At 36.2% G+C, this 17,459-nt stretch overlaps 1 protein-coding gene across 6 annotated transcripts; it reads left to right on the top strand.

Annotated features, from left to right (window-relative positions):
* Nucleotides 1-943: 943 nt before the first annotated feature.
* sh3bgr (SH3 domain binding glutamate-rich protein) lies at nt 944-17,131 on the top strand. Of its 6 annotated transcripts, XM_026941111.3 has the most exons (11): nt 944-1,103; nt 5,463-5,648; nt 6,083-6,163; nt 8,026-8,253; nt 8,652-8,681; nt 9,182-9,211; nt 11,357-11,380; nt 11,707-11,733; nt 13,309-13,335; nt 14,833-14,887; nt 16,214-17,131. In XM_026941111.3, exons 1-10 carry the CDS (start codon nt 1,059-1,061, stop codon nt 14,854-14,856), a joined length of 702 nt encoding a protein of 233 aa, XP_026796912.1. In that variant the 5' UTR covers nt 944-1,058; the 3' UTR covers nt 14,857-14,887; nt 16,214-17,131. The 6 variants fall into 6 exon arrangements, with proteins under 6 accessions (XP_026796912.1, XP_034170597.1, XP_026796915.1 ...); XM_034314706.2 differs by lacking the exon at nt 8,026-8,253; XM_026941114.3 differs by lacking the exons at nt 11,357-11,380; nt 11,707-11,733.
* Nucleotides 17,132-17,459: the final 328 nt, after the last annotated feature.

The following is a 17,459-nucleotide window of genomic DNA, read 5'->3' as shown; positions in this document are numbered from 1 at the left end:
ATTATAAAGGTATTTTATAGCAATTTTGTTAATATGGCCAGATGGGTTAATGGAGATTGATGATGGAGCCTTAAGGGATTAAATATTAAAATAAAATTTGTGCAAATCATGCGATGATTTTATTTAGTATATTTCCTCATTTCCTCCTGAAATGAACTCCTGGCTATGTCACTACGTATGACTACACATACACTCCTGGGCAAAACATGTGCCAAGCCCCAAATGGCAAAATATTAAGCTTTTAATGGTCTTAACAACAAATCAGTGGTCAGAAAATGAGCAAGAATTAAATAAATGCACTCCTGAGAACTCCTGTGCCACCATTTGCTGGTTTATTTTTGCTGCAGTGAACTATTTGGGGAAAAGCTAGAAACAGGGAAACTCACTTATAGTCTTCTTGTACACAAAGGTAAAATCATAATAATGATTAAAATGTTAGTAATATGTAGTATTCAAACTAACACACGTCTGGGTGTACAAAAAACTTTCAAAAATATCTTCTAGGATGTTTTTTTTTTTTCTTAAAAGATTTAGAAGATTTAAAAGATTAGTCATTTTTTGGTTATCTGCCGCGCCTGATGCAGTCCATCAAGGGGATGATAACAAGCTCATAAATGGAACCAGGATTGATAGAGCAGGGAGATATCTACAGTATTTGTTTAACCCTTGCTAATTTCCTGACCAATGATTTGTTGTTAAGACCATTAAAAAGTTTTACTTTACCATTTTGGACTTGGCTTATTTTTTGCAGGACCCAGGAGTGTACACTTTGGCAACCTGTCTCATTTCTGTCTCCAAAGGCAATAAAAATCCTGTTTTTTCAAAGGGGCTATTCATTAACTACAGGCCTTCAAACTTTCTCGGCTGGCCTAACTTGCTATTTCTGTCCATGTGCGAGTTTGCAGTGCCCCTCAATGCTGACAGACAGACAGCTGAAGTTGCCAATCATTCAGTAAGAACCACTATCATGAAGTGCTGGAGGACAGAAATAGACCTCAGTGCCTCCTGTGCGCTCCAGCCGAGTGAACAACCTACAGCCTGTCCCCAAAAACCTCACCATGGTTATTAAAGTGTTTCTGGCCTCTTCCTCAGGATCGACGGCGGTAAGTCAGCCTGAGTTTTATTTGTAGGCCATACTGTGCTTAGTTGTTGGCTATAGATCTAGTTTTAATATAGACTAGTGATGTAACTTATTGCTGATAAATCGGACTACTTATAGGGGCAGCCTACAAGTTCATTGGTCTCAATGAGTATAAACTGAGAATAAAATTAAGCTTTAGGCTATATTAATTATTCTGAAAGAGTTGGAGCCACAGTGCAGTTCTTAGCCCTCCACCAGTTTCCTTATATATCTGTGCAGTCAGAGCTGGATCACATACCAACCCTGCAGAAACACTTAGCAACACACAGAACCTGCTAGAACACACAAGACATGCTATTCGATCAAAAAAAGGCATTTTTATATTAACTGTTAGGCTGCTTTCACACTGTGCATTTCTTACCCTCAGCATTTTGTATGCCCCTATTTGGGCCTATGCCCTGCTAGTTATTTAACCTTATATTTAACTCTCTATATAATGGATTTTTACAAATAAAAATCCATAAATCCATTTATAAATATTAGTAATCGATACTGATGGAGAAGTATAAAAATGGTAATCAGATACAGTTAATGTATGAGAGTGCTGAGTTGCTATTAGCCTATGTCATAAATTTTGTCCGCTGGTCATGAAGTCCATGTAGGCAATGTTATGCACCTTCTCTCTTTCTCTCTCTCTCTCTCTCTCTCTCTCCCTCTTTATATATATACATATATATATATATATATATATATATATATATATATATATATATATATATATATATATATATTGATTGTGTGTGTGTATATAGTTGAATATGGTTGAATAGTTGCATTACATTATGCATTAGTTGCATTATATTATGCATTTTATGATAATTAATTACCCTTTACTCTAAACTTTAACTAAACATTGGATTATGGACTAAAATGTACTAATGTGGACTAAAATATGAGAAAAGATGTTCATTTACAGATTGATTCAAATTTGTTAGAAGTTAGCATTTGTACAGTTGTTTTTACCAGGTTTCCCTGAGGTTTTCTGCGTGTGTGTTTGTGTGTAAGTATGTATGTATGTGTGTGTTTGTATACATATATATATATATATATATATATATATATATATATATATATATATATATATATATATATATATATGTATATAGGTCTGTTCCGGAAGTATTTGGACACTGACAGAGGTTTTTTTTTTGTGATTTTGCCTTTATACTCCACCACAATGGATTTGAAATAAAACAATCAAGATGTGATCGAAGTGTAGACTTTCAGCTTTATTTTAAGAGGTTTCACAAAAATATGGCATTTACCATTTAGGAATTACAGCCATTTTCAACAAAGTACCTCCATTTTCAGGGGCTCAAAGGTATTTGGACAATTGACTGGCAAGAAGTTAATTGACCAGGTGCGGTCCATTCCCTCATTACTGCAAGACAAATGAAGCAGATAAAAGGTCTGGAGTTGATATCAGGTATTGAGTTGACATTTGGCAACTGTTCGACTGGAGCTACCAATATGAAGTCCAAGGAGATCTCAATGCAAGTGAAGGAGGCCATCATTAGGCTGAAAAAACAACATAAATCTATAAGAGAGATAGCAAAAACCTTAGGTGTGGCCAAATGTGTTGGGTACATTCTTAAAAAGAAAGACTACTCTGGAGAAGGTAGGCATATCATTGTCAAAATCTACAATCAAGAGACGCCTTCATGAGTGTAAATACAGAGGGTTTACAACAAGGTGCAAACCACTGGTAACATTCAAGAACAGAAAAGCCAGATTAGACTTTTCCAGAAAACATCTAAAAAAGCCTCCCATGTTCTGGAATAAGATTCTTTAGACTGATGAAACCAAGATTAACTTATAACAGAATGATGGGAAGAGAAAAGTATGGCTAAAGAAAGGAACAGCTCATGATCCAAAGTATACCACATCATGTGTCAATCATGGTGGAGGCAGTGTTATGGCATGGGCATGTATGGCTGCCAATGGAATGGGCTCACTGGTGTTTATTGATGATGTGACTGCTGACAGAAGTAGCAAGATGAATTCTGAGGTGTGTAGGGCTATACTCTCTGCTCACATTCAGCCAAATGCTACAAAACTGATAGGATGCCGCTTCACAGTGCAGGTAGTTAATGACCCTAAACATACTGCGAAAGCAACTCAAGACTTTTTGAAGGCAAAGAAATGGAATATTCTTCAATGGTCAAGTCAGTCGCCTGATCTCAACCCAATACTTTTCATTTACTGAAGACAAGACTGAAGGCAGAAAGACTCACAAACAAGCAGCAACTGAAGACCTGGCAAAGTGTCTTCAGGCAGGAAACTCAGAATTTGAGTTTTGAGAACATGGGCTCCAGACTTCAGACAGTCAATGACTGCAAAGGATTTTCATCCAAGTATTAAAAATTATGGTTATATTTACAATTATGTCTCTTTGTCCAAATACCTTTGAGCCCCTGAAAATGGAGGTACTTTGTTGAAAATGGCTATAATTCCTAAATGGTAAATGCCATATTTTTGTGGAACCTCTTAAAATAAAGATGAAAGTTTACACTTCAATCACATCTTGATTTTTATTTCAAATCCATTGTGGTGGTGTATAATCACAAAAACTCTGTCATTGTCCAAATACTTCCAGACCTGACTGTATATATGTCAAGAGCTTCAGTTAATGTCCACATCTAACATCAGAATGGGGGAAAATGTGATCTCAGTGACATGGGTGTTGGTGCCTGGTGGGCAGGTGTGAGTATTTCAGAAACTGTTGATCTCCTGGGATTTACACGCATAACAGTCTCTAGAGTTTATACAGAATGGAGTGTAGAGTAAAAAACACCCTGATTAATAGTAATGTTGTTATGTGACATGGATACATGTGGGACAAAGATACACAAGTCCATCTACATGGTGGTTTGTATGTCCCAATACAAATACATTAACATACCAAACACGAAGCAGCAAAACAAAAAACACAACGGCAAAAGAAAAAACACAACAGCAAAACTAAGGACACAACAGAAAATTCAAAACGGATGTGGTAGCGCATGTCATTCTGAGGGACTGTGAAAAACAGACAGCTGGAGGATGTTGTTTACTGTAAGAGGGACTCATGAGCCTAAATGAATCTGCTGATGCTCCATTCATGCTAATTTTTTTCATCAAGGGCTATGAGGTTATTTTAGATATGCTGTCAACATTGCATGGCGATAATATGAGTACACAAATGCTGAAAAGCCAGCTAAAGTAACCTGAGTTATTCAGAGACAAGAATTAATCCTCATTATAATAAAGTAAGTAACTTCACATTAAATTGTTTTTGCGAGCTTAACTAGATAACAGAGTGAAAAATTTACATTCTTTTTCCTTGTGATAGTCATATGCCACGTCCAATCAGCAATGAGAATGTGATGTTCAATAAGGATCTACACTTTTCATTTTGATTTTATGATAATGTGTTTCTGAACTTGCTGTTGTTTGTTTGGTTTTGGGTGGTTTTGAGTTCACAGCTCCAGGGTCCCAGGTTCAACCCTGAGCTTGGTTACTGTCTGTGTGGAGTCTCTTTCTATGTTCTCTGTGTCTTCATCTTCCTCCAGTGTCTTCCTCCAGGCTCTTCTGTTTCTTCCCACCTCCCACATGCATGCTAGTAGGTGGACTGGCCAAGATAAATTGCCCATAGGGTGTGAATGAGTGTATGAATGGTGCCCTGTGATGGACTGACATCACATCCAGGGTGTATTCGCACCTCACGCCCAGTGTTCCCAGGATAGACTCCAGGTCCACCGCGACCCTGATCACGATGAGCGGTTACTGAAAGTGAACGAGTAATCATTTTGTTTCGCTGTTTTTTTTTCTGAAATTGCTGTTGCATTTTTGTTTTTGCACTTATGGGCTACTGTACATCTACAATTCTGGCAAGAACAGAGATCAAATTTGCTACATTTGGATTTGTTTGATTGTTTTTCTAAAATTTGATGATATACCATTAATGTTTATAATGTTCAGATCAACAGATCAACAACCCATGTATGATGGCACTGCGTCTTAAAGGTTGCTACTATTGTACCTCTGCCGCTTCACATAACTTGGCAAAACATTTTATAGAATGAATATTGGATCAATATTGTGTATCGGCTGATACTCATGGCTTTGATATCAGCATTGCATTGAAAGTGGACAGATTGGATTGGTGCATTTCAATGAAAAACACCTCAAAAACTATTTACTTGCTCTCTCTTTTCAAAAAGTGTATGTGTTGATTGATTTTGCTAGTTTTGCTTTTTTTTTTTTTTTTAGTGTTTCCTATGTAATGTAATGGTTAACTAAAAGAAATTCAATAGGCTATATATTTCCTTCATTCCCACAGATCAAAAAGAAGCAGCAGGATGTGCTTGGGTTTCTGGAAGCTCTAAAAATTGAATATGCACAGCTTGATATTGCTTCAAATGAAGAAAATCGCATGTGGATGAGGGAGAATGTACCTGGAGACAAGAAGCCCTCCAATGGAATCCCACTCCCACCTCAGATCTTCAATGAGGACAACTACTGTGGGGTTAGTAATTTAGTGATGCCATGGTCTACTTACAGGAATCGGCTCTACGTATCAAGACTTCAGCTGAGCTTTACCAACAGAGTACATCTTTCTTGTAGTTAACCTGGTAAAACACCCTCAAATTCAGTTAGCCTCAGTAAACCTGGCTGTGATTTTCATAAGAGCAAGTGGTTGAACAAGGTAAAAATCTTGTGCTGAACTCGATCAAGAGATCTTGTTTGTGCTTTATTTTTTCAGTTTCATTTCTTGCTCTTCCTAATATTGTCACTAGATCTAACCCACCACAATGCTGAAAAACACACCTCTATTCCGATAATGTTTGAATTTGACAAAAGAGATGTTTTTCTCGAGTTCTATAATTTTATAATTCCTATAAGTTCTATAATTCCTGTCCGTCTACGAGACACAAACTGAAACAATATCTTGTGTTACAGGACTATGACACATTCTTTGATGCTAAGGAGGACAACTCGGTTTATGAATTCCTGGGTTTGACCCCTCCACCTGGCTTCAAGGTCAGTATTTTCTATTGTTTAGTATATTTTATGAAGGAACATTTAGATTTTAACAAATGAAATGCTTGTAGAAGTCGGTGTTTTCTTTTGTTGCACGATATGCATTTGCAGAAGGTTTCTGAACCCTTTGGAATTACCTGGATTTCTGCATTAATTCATCTACTCTTGATATTGGATCTCCTTCTGCCTAAACTAATAACACACAAAGGATTGTGCTTTTCCAGTCTTTATTGATCACACGGTTTAATCATTTACAGTCCAAGTGTGAAAACCCTTGTATTTAATAACCAGCTATTACATCCACCAAATGTTTCCTGTAGATGACATATTCATGCCTACAAATAAGAGGACTATTCTCCCTACAAAACTGTATTTCTGGAATTTGTATTTATAACTGACTCTATTTAAGAGAACTGTATTTCTTGCAGGAATTGTTCTGTTCAGGTCATGCCACAGCATCTCAGTTGGGTTAAAATCTGGTCTCTGGATTATTATTATTATTATTGTTATTAAACCATTCTTGCATAGTTTGCATCAATGTCATTGTCATTGCATTATCCAACCTCTGTTAAGCTTCAGGTGACAGGCAGCTGCTCTGACATTCCCTTGTAAAGTTGAATTTGTTGTTCCTTCAATGATTCAAACTCTCCAGGCCCTGAGGCAGCAAAGCAGCCTCAAACCTTGATGCTCCCTCCACCATGCTTCACAACTGGGATGAGGTTTTCATGTTGGCATGCGGTGCATCTTTTCCTCCAAATATAATCATCTGTTTCTTCCAAAAATTAAACCTTTGTCCAGAAAACATATTGATGTATTTAAATGGTGTGTCCAGTACTGACAAAGCAAGTAGAATTGTTGTTTTGACATTACTTTAAGTAGATTGCTTTTATCTATAATTGCGGTGGGTAAAGCTCAGACCACCATTTATGAGTAAATAGTAGAGAATAATATAGAAATCTTGGTAATTCCAAATGATTGACAGATTTTTCCTTGCAGCTATACATAAAAGAATCCTGTAATCACCAACACTGTTCTGTTTTTTTCCTTTATCCAAACTTTAACAGGTGATGTAAATGATTGTGTCCTTTTTAACTTAAATCTTTTGGTACAGGTAGCGAAACAGTCAAGGAGAACATTGATGACGAGCCTGCAATGTCAAAATTATTCCTGAGAAATTGAAAGGAATTCTCCTCATTCCTCACTCATCTCATTTCCATCCACCTCATCTGTAGCATATATCTGATTACCATGGACTTTCCAATATGTAGTCTCTCTCGCTTTTTTTAAAATGTTTATTGATGGATTAATGTCTGCCCTTAGACTTCAGTTATAAATTAATTTTGAGTAATCATACATGCGCTACAGATGTGGTAGATATAGATTTGGCTGAAAACACAGCATTTATTTAATATTGCCAAGCCTGTCCATGAAGTCAAGATTTCAGCTGATTTGCAAACTGAACTGTGCTTTTTACTGAACTGTTTATTTCCCCCATTTTCCTCTGTATTGACACTTGTGTATGTATTGATTATTTCTTTTTCCTTCCTTCTTCAAGGTAAAATCCTTCTGCAGCAATTCAAAAGTGCAAAAATTAAACAAAATAGGAAACAAGAAATGGGAAAAAGAAGCTAGTTATATTCATATCATTAACATTAATTATTCTTTTGCATTAAGTCTCGGGTTTTCTCGGCATCCTGTTGTCCAGATGGCTGTTGTTCCTGATGTTTTCCCACTGCTGATACACCTGATTATGTGTGTCAGCAGTAAGACCAGCGTGACGTTCACAATCATCATGTTTACATCCTGCTACATATGTGTTTTACCTGTTTTGTTTTGGGGAATGCTGATCTCTTTGCCTTCAGAAAGAGGCAATCGCAGAAGAAGAACAGAACGAAAATACACCTGCGGGGACTTCGCCAGGGGAGGAGGGAGGAGAAGAGATTAAAGAAGATGTCGTAGCACAGGACGAGCCTTCAGAAGAGCCTAAAGTGGAAGAAGAAGAAGCAAAAGAAGAAGAAGAAGTGGAGGCAAAGGAAGACGAAGAAGGAGAAGACGCAAAGGAAGAAGAAGAAGAAGTAGTACAAGACAGTGTAATTCAGCACTTTGGTTAAACCCTTTCCTCCTGGTGCACTGTTTTCTTCCCTCTACCTCTCATCCATTCCCTCAATAATGCTTTCTGTTCTTTCTCCCTGATCTCCCGAGGTTTGGTTCCTCCACACTCCTCCCCTAACCTCCTACCTGTAACACATTAATTCTGAGTTTGTTGTTCTTCAGGTCTGTTGGACATGCAACCATCTCCAATTTTAATCATTTCCTCATTTCCTCATTTTCTCATCTAAGCCTTCGCACAGCTCTCACTGCATGATTAGCACCATCATTTTTATATGGATTATTGAGTTATTATTGAGTCTGGAAGAATGGGGAAGACTTCTGATTTTATGACAGGAACTGCGCACTAATGGAGAATTTTCCTTTATCTTTTCAATAGAAAATGCCATATGCAGAGGAGGAAGACCAGGTAAAGTACTGAATCATTTCCTCTGACAGGCTTAGTCATACCATATACTCTTAATCAGGGTTCATCAGGGGAATTTTTGCGTAGATATTGGCTCAAAGGACAAGATTTGACAAGTGTACGTAGCCCTAGAAATAAAATAAATTGTCTCATGAGGTTGGAGGTGAGCTGTCATGATGGTTTGTCCCTTAAAACACATAAATAGAAGAATAAATAAAGAGGCATGTAGAAATACAAGAAGATGCACAGTAATTATTTGGACGAAGTTGGGTGTAGATTAAACCCAAGATGGATATTAGGTAGATGTATGACAGTACGATTTTGGAGAATGTTTTATTACATATTCAATAGATTCATAGAAACGATCTAATAAAGTCCTCAGTCCCCAATTGAAGAGCTTTTTTTTTTTTTTTTTTTTTAAAAAAAAAGGAGAATTGTGTTAAATTTTGTATTAAATTCCTTCTTATTGTTGACAGTACTGTATTTTTCTGCCTCTTTGACAGGAAGGTGAAGTAGAAGCAGAATATGAACAGGTAATGTCTTTTAAACATTATTTTTAACAAATCTCTGGTATCTGCATAATAAATGAAGACTGCAGTCTTCAGTAATAATTATTTGTTCACGACTGTAGAGAGACATAAGTTGGCTTATTTTACAGTACATACAGTATTTTATTTGTATTTTATTTTTGTTATTGTATATCATATAAGCCTGGGTTTAGTGTTTAGAATGAGTCTTGTGTCAAATCAGTATTTTCTTTCTTTCTTTCTTTTGTTCTTTCTTTTGTTCTTTCTTTCCCCACTGAGAATTACAAAAAGTTCAGAAGTGTCATAGATGTTACGAAAACAAAAACCTAATTATTTTTATTGACTCTTTAAGGGAAAAGAGGAACCCACAGTTTCAGAGGTAGATGTATGTTTAAAGTGTGTTTAAGCTCTTTACATCTCTTTCCTCACTAGAATGTAATCTGACCTCTGACCTCCTCTGTTTGTGAAAAGTCCTGCCGTCCATCAGCTTGTTTCTTTCTTCCAGCTATGTGTTTGTGTGTCCCTGTGTCTGGACTGCTAACTCGTCCCTACTTTCTCTCTCGTAGCCCCTCATTTGCAAGTTTCTTTCCTTTATTACCTTCCTATTTCTCCACAGGCTACATGGATTCATTTCAGGTTTTGGGGAAGTGGCTTTTAACCGTTCTTTTTCAGCACACACTTTGCTTCAGCATGACGTTTTGCACATTATACATCTTGACCACAATTTTAATTATTTCATCTTTCTGTTACAAACACAATATACACTATGATCTAGATTGTCTAATATAGAGGTTCGTAAACATTTTTGCAGCCAAGAACCCTGTGAAATGTAACGGTTCCAGGGAGCCTCTCGGTACAGATTTAGTTTATGAACGTAATACAACTATTTAAATTTTTATTATTTAGTTTTGTCAATTAATTTTCTGGCTGTTGGAGACCTAGAGCATTTTTCCAGCACTTTCCACCACCAGAACCAAGTTAGGCCCAAGCTGACATTATTTATAGGACTGCTTGTTTTTGATTTGGATTAAACCTATTTCAGTCAAATATGCTAATAATATAGGAGCGCAGTAGGAAATATAACTTCGATAAAGATGGGTAGTGTTTCCAGCATTCCAGCATCCCTGGGAGTTTGTAGATTCACTGGTCTAATATTTACTCAATATGTGAAATTTGAATGAATGTATGGCAGCCTAAAGTACAGCTGTAGCTTGTCCTATATAAAAACACGTACAAATGTTATAAGAACTAGAAAAAAATCTGATTTTCCAAAAGGCTAGCCTTATCTCTGGAGGATGAGCATCGTTTTGACTACGCAATTTGACTACTCAAATTGGTACGTTTCTACCTAAAGATGCAAATTATAGGATGGTGTGAATACAAATGCATTAACTTAACAGCCACAGTGTGATTTTAGTAAGCGTGAAGGTCACTTTGGGAATAGCAACTGCTGTTGTATTATTTGCATAAACCCGTTAAAATAAAAATCCTGATGTCTCAAAAAATAGGACTTAATATTACCTCTGATGATAACAACATTTAAAGAGTGTAAATTCTTTACATATACCTTAGTAAGAGGCATCAATCATGTCTACACTTTAGTTTTAAAAGCTTTTAAATCATGTTTCGAATCATGTTTTTCAACGTATATCGGCACATATAACTGCATTTAAACTTGATGTTATTTTTACACGTATACAGTGTGTGTGACAATTGATAATTTACTCCTCCAGGATTTGTAAAATTTGAACAAGACAACTCACATGGCCATGTGGTCTAAAAACAGCAGGAAATCTCCAGTGTGTATATGCTTTCTGATTCAGTCCCCATTGCTTCCCACTTCTTTTACATCCGGCTTCATACCTTACCATAGAACACTTTACTGCAAAGAGTTTTCTAAATAAACTGTTTATCTTTCTCTATCTCTTTCAGGGCTGCTTCGGTGCATATATTTTTATATCATCTGTTTTTTGTTAACTGTTGTGCCGTTACATGACTTCTGTTTTCCTGTGCTCTGGGCAGCATGGTGTGTTCAGTCCTCAAACTGGACCAAACTATATGAACTTTTAAAAAAAATTTAAAAAACAGTTCAACCTCTTTTAAACCTTTAAACACCCTTTTTGCCCCTTCTGTCCATGTGCTTTCCTCCAGGGAGAAGAGGACTTGATGTCTGAGGTAACTTGGCTTGTGTGGGTCTCAGTAAACACAGTGATCTGGGTTTATTTCTCATTGTCCACCAGAAAGACCCTCCTCTTCCTTACCTCTCCCTCTCTCTCTCTCCTCCCTAACCGCCTCTCTCCCTAGTCCTGCACCTGCTGGTTTGATTCTTTTCCATATACTCCATACACAAAACAGCTCTTTTATTCCTTTTACTGCATGTGTGTGCTTTGTATGTGCTTTGTGTGTGTGTGTGTGTCTGTGTGTGTGTGTGTATGTGCGTGTTTTCTCTCTTTTGCCCATCATGTGAGCAATGCCTTTGACCCACTGCGGTTCCTTCTTAGGAGGAGGAAGAACTTCGACAGCTTGAGGTAGATCACAACACTCTCTCTCTCTCTCTCTCTCTCTCTCTCTCTCTCTCTCTCTCTCGCTTTTCTATCTCTCCAACTGTCTGTCTAATGTGATGGTTGTGGACCAAACCTGATACAGGGACATACATATTAATATTAATATACATATTATTAATGCTTATACCACAGTCTTGCTGAATTCTGAAATCTGATTGGTCAGAAGGAGTTGATTAATTTTCTATAACCATATGCCTGTGATGTAGTGTGAGCGACAAGGTATATAATAATCTGCTCATTCTGATACGTTATTGTTTATATAGTAACAACTCATTCACAAGGATTTGTATGGCAGACAGTCACATAATCTAAGATTTAACGTAAATGTGTTGTTTTTAACGTAATAGTCACCACAAACTTTAAGTTTTTCACCAAGGGAAAGTCTTCAGGACAGAGAACGTTGTGCTTTGTGGTTTTTCAGTAACAAGCTGCATTTTTTCAGTCTTATTAACTTCAAGAGAAAGTAAAGGAACTACTGTTTTCATATAGCTGCTATAATGAAAGTGATAACAGGAACTAATTTCCTTCATGGATGTTCCACAACATTAAATGTAACTATAAAAGGATAAAATTATGATATGTTGTCTTTAATAAATAAAACATTTTAATTGTTGGCAAATCACTGTGGTATAAGAGGAATTAAACACATCGGGATGCATGGTTCATGTCAGACCACATCACATCACCCCATCCCTGATGCCCCGTCATGATTTATTCGGTACATAATGACTACACTAGTTGGGCCAGTACCAAAGGCAGCAATTAATGCTGTGTGTTAGGAGTGTACATAATGTAACATGTGGGTTTACTCTTGGTTCTTCAGTTTCCTCCCAAAAACATGCTGGTAGGTGGATTGGCTATGCTAAATTGCCTTCAGTTGTGTATGCTTATGTGAATGTGTGTGTGCATGGTGCACTGTGAATGACTGGAATTTAAATCGAGGGTGTATTCCCACCTTATGTCCAGTGTTCTCGGGATACGCTCCAGATCTACTGCAACCCTGACCAGGATAAAGTGCTTACTGAATGAATGAATGAATGAATGAATGAATGAATGGATGTATTACTATACCCCCTTCTCTCTCACTCACTCTCTCTCTGTCTCTCTCTCTCTCTCACACATCTTTTAAATAAAAAAAAAATCTCTTCATTCTCAACTTGACTATCACTGCTTTGCTTCCCTCTCCGCTACATTTTCTCTTCTCACTGTCTGAAATCCAGCTCTGTTCAGGTTTTCTCTTACCATGCTTCTTTTCCCCATCCAATCATATCACAGGAAAAAACAACACCAGCCTCTGGTCTCTGTTTTTCCACCCATCGAGTGTTGCATTTTGCTTTTTTAAATTTTTTAAAAAAATTTTTATTTCAGCGTGTGAAACAGATCTCCATTTTAGCCTGATTACACACACATCATCTAAGTGACTATAGCTTTGTTTTTCTCTCTCTGTTGTTGTCATTGTTGTACTGTTTGTGGTCTAAAAACATGGGACACATTTTGCATGTTTTAATCGATTTCCTTGCTACTATTTCTGTGACCCAGGAAGAAGAAGAGGCGCAAGCATCAGAGGTATAAAGGCTCACTGCATTGCATGTGTAGTGGATTTAGCGGGCAGAGATCTTAACATGTTTTTGTGCTGTGTTTTAATCCAAAGCTTTATATTATATCCATCCACATCCTGGAGTATAAACAGTGTTTTCTCCGTGAATTATGATCTCAACAAGATTCAGACAGCATGTAAGGGGCAATTGCAAATTTGTTCTCACATTGTTGTTGAATTTTCCCTTACTAAATAAGAGCAATAACAAGCACTTAAATGGCCAGTATTTCTGATATGTGTACAGTCAAAATATCTATTTGAAATGCTAAAATATAATTTTGTATTTGATGGTCATAGAAAAATGGGTTTCTAATTTGGATCGAAATCCTTTTCTGTTCTGGATTGAAAATAGTTTTGTTCATTTTGATACAGTTACAGCTGGGGTCCTTTGAATCATGCTTAAATATGCGTTATATATACATACACACACATACACACACACACACACACACAAACATATATATACTATATATACATATAGTGCCCATTCCCTGGTGGTAGTGTTTTATACATGAGAATGGAATCCATTGGAAGAAAAAAAGAAAAAAAATATCAACCTTGTGTTCATTTGTTCTCGAGCAGACACGGTTAAAGTCCTGATACAGTATTTAAACCAGTACTTTAAACCAGACATGCACAATAACATACCATCCAGAGGTATGTTTGAATCCATCTGAGTCAGTCATTTAGGAACTCGTTTCAAACCAGGTCCTTACAGCAAACATACATGACTTCTTCCATCATCACAAACTCATTCACTAGCACATGACATTAATTAAAACTTTAAACCTTAAAATAAATAAACTTTACACCATTACAGGAGTTATGAAATAACAGAGGTTTGGGACAAAACCACGCCTGAAGCTCCACCGTCAACCTAGTCAATGTCCTCTAAATTCCCATCTCTCTCTTTCTCTTCTAGTGAAGAACTTTTGCACCCACAACCTCCCTAGATTTTCTGTTGACCAGACCCTTGTAGCTACTTACAAAGATTTGAATCAACCTAAGACAAGCAGAAAAAAGTCTGATCTGTCTACTATACAACCCTGTAAATGTAAATGTTCTCCTGATGGAGGGGTAGAGAACGCTTCCCCTATCTATTCCTACTGTCTAGAGAAGAAGTGGACTGTGTTCACCTCATGGAGTTACACATTTGTTCTATGTAACCTCTCATCAATGATGATGATCCCACACTTCTGTCCATCACTGAAGAGAATACACGGTTCTCCTTTTGTGACACAGTGGAATTGATCTCAGTTTTAATCCCCATACCCTTGTATTATATTTGTCTATTCAGTAATCAGATGACGTGTGAACATTATTTCATAACTAAACTAACATTTGCAGCCTTTTAATATTTCAAAAGATGATAACTGATTAATTAACTCAACTAAAAAACAATTTTTTTAGGTAGCAAATGTTAGTATTGTTTATAAAAACCAATTCTGATCCGTTTTGTGCTACAGGAGGGAGAAGAGGCTGAGGACTGAGGATGGGACACTGAGGATCAGGACAATTAAGGTATTTGTTGTTCTCCACTCCTATCACTAGATGGAGTAATAGGGTAAATTTGATAGACTATAGAGCATATATATATATATCTATATCTATATCTATATATATATATATATATATATATATATATATATATATATATATATATATAGATATATATAATTCTTTAAGTATGAATTGGTGTTCATGCTATTTTTTAAAAACTAACTTTGTTAACCAGCTAGCTAACATGAACTTACCTTATTTGAGAGTTTTTTTTTTTTTAAATTCATTTTCATATACTGTATGTTCATAGGCTTCACTGCTATAGCTAACCAGCTAGTTATCATGAACTAGCCAGATTTCTGAGAGGATTTTTACACTATATTTGTGTATTTTAATGTTTCACTTATAATGTTAGCTAGCTAGTTTTTCCAAACTATTCTGACAGAATTCCTGAGAGGATTTTAAAGTAATATTTATGTTTATCATTTTCACTGCTCATGCTAGGCAGCTAGTTATTAAGAACTAATCTCAGAGAATTCCTGAGAGGATTTTAAAGTAATATTTATGTTTATCATTTTCACTGCTCATGCTAGGCAGCTAGTTATTAAGAACTAACCTCAGAGAATTCCTGAGAGGATTTTAAAGTAATATTTATGTTTATCATTTTCACTGCTCATGCTAGGCAGCTAGTTATTATGAACTAACCTGATAGAATTTCTGAGAGGATTTTAAAGTAATATATTTCACTGATATTTGAACCAGCTAGTTATTATGAACTAACCTGATAGAAATTATAGTCATATATCTGTTCATATGCTTCACTATTAATGTTAGCCAGCTAGTTATCATGAAGTAACCCGATAGAATTTCTGAGAGGATTTTTAAGTCATATTTATATACTGTAGGTTAATACGTTTCAGTGGTAATGTTATTGGACAGCTAGGTATTATGACTAACCTGAATTTATGAGAAGACTTATAATTATGCTTATATGTGATTATTTTCAGTACTAATGCTAGGCAGCTAGTTAAGGTGATCGCCTATCATGAATTCTGAGAGGTTTTTTCATGAATTCTGAGAGGAACTTTCATATACAGAGGAATGTGAAATGAATATGAATATGATGGTCATTAGTCAGAGGATTAGTCATATTCAAGAATGTTATATGTGGATAATCTCCACTGCTAATGTTAGCTAGATCTAATATAAGTTAAGAAATACACATCTCAGTATGAACTGAATTCACCAAGCAGTATATCATCTGTACTATTACGAAGTAATAGTTTCTACTAATATCCATTGCAGCTTGCTAAATAGAAAATAACCACATTTCTGTTAATGTGTTAGATTTTTAGTTTCGCAAATATTGACTCCCACCCACCGTGACAGCCTCTGTTTGAAGACCATGAAGATGTTTAGCGCAGGACATTTTCCACACAATGGTCCTGGAGTGCGTGTTCACATGGACACTTTCTGGAACTTAGACATGAGCATCAAGCCACCAAACTTGAATGAAACTGCTGTTTCCCTTCCTCTTTAGCTACCTTTAGTCTTTTTTTTACTATGATGAAGGAGCTTTTGTAATATCTAAAGGTTTAATGGTTTAGCATATGTGCTGTGGCATTGCTCATCTCAGTGCCATATTGCATGTTTTATGTTTAGAAGAATTTAATGCTGTTTTAGAAGATAGTACTAATAATCTTGCAGTCTGTTATAGTTCTATACCATAATCAGTAGTGTGTAACTGCAACCCGGCGAGCCGAAAGTGTGAGGGCTGGAAGTAAACTGCTCTTTCAAATCACTACTTGTGGCTTTATAATCATGCAGTTATGTATATAAGGTAAAAAAAAAAAAAAGTCAGTACAGCATAACTTTATGAAAGACAGCATTAATAGGAACATTGATATTGTTGTATCATTTCTATTCTATCTTTCTATCTATCCTTCATGAGGCTCGGTTTGCAGGGCTGCAGCTAGATGTCACTAATAAGGTCTATTTTCCAGAATATCAAAATGGTTAAGTTATTCCTGAATGTGCAGAATATCCAAATGTTTTGTCCAAACCCAGTCTTAATCTTTGTTTGGAAAATACCCCCCACAATATTCTATTATGAACAGGGGCCTCTCTCTCTATCTTCATCTCCATTTGATCTGAGATGTAGGTTCTGGCTGTAGGCTGCTGTAGTCATGTATGAACTAAAAAGCACTTTTGTTTAACATGATTTGCTGAAAATAAGTGAATGCCATTAAAATGTTGGTGGCATAAGATGCTGTCTGCTTCATTATTTACAACATATTTAAAACTCCCACAAATGAAAGTTTTTTTCCTTTCTTTCTTTCTTTCTTTTAACAATACAGTCGAGTGTATTGTGTATCGGAATCAATCAAAAACATCATGTTTATTGACATCTAGTTTAAAATGTCTTTGGAAGGCTCTGAATATGGAAACCATACTGTTGATAATATTTTCTATTTTATTTTATAGACATTTGGTCAAACCCTTTCTTTTCCGATATCATTACTGGAACTTCGAGTATCAGCTGATATCTACACCTATGCAATATTGTTCGCTTTAAAAACTACTAAGCTTTCAT

Source organism: Pangasianodon hypophthalmus, chromosome 21, assembly GCF_027358585.1.
Source record: "Pangasianodon hypophthalmus isolate fPanHyp1 chromosome 21, fPanHyp1.pri, whole genome shotgun sequence".
Classification (NCBI taxonomy): Eukaryota; Metazoa; Chordata; class Actinopteri; order Siluriformes; family Pangasiidae; genus Pangasianodon; species Pangasianodon hypophthalmus.
The sequence above is the reverse complement of the archived record's forward strand: the minus strand, read 5'-3'. Positions and strand labels throughout refer to the sequence as shown.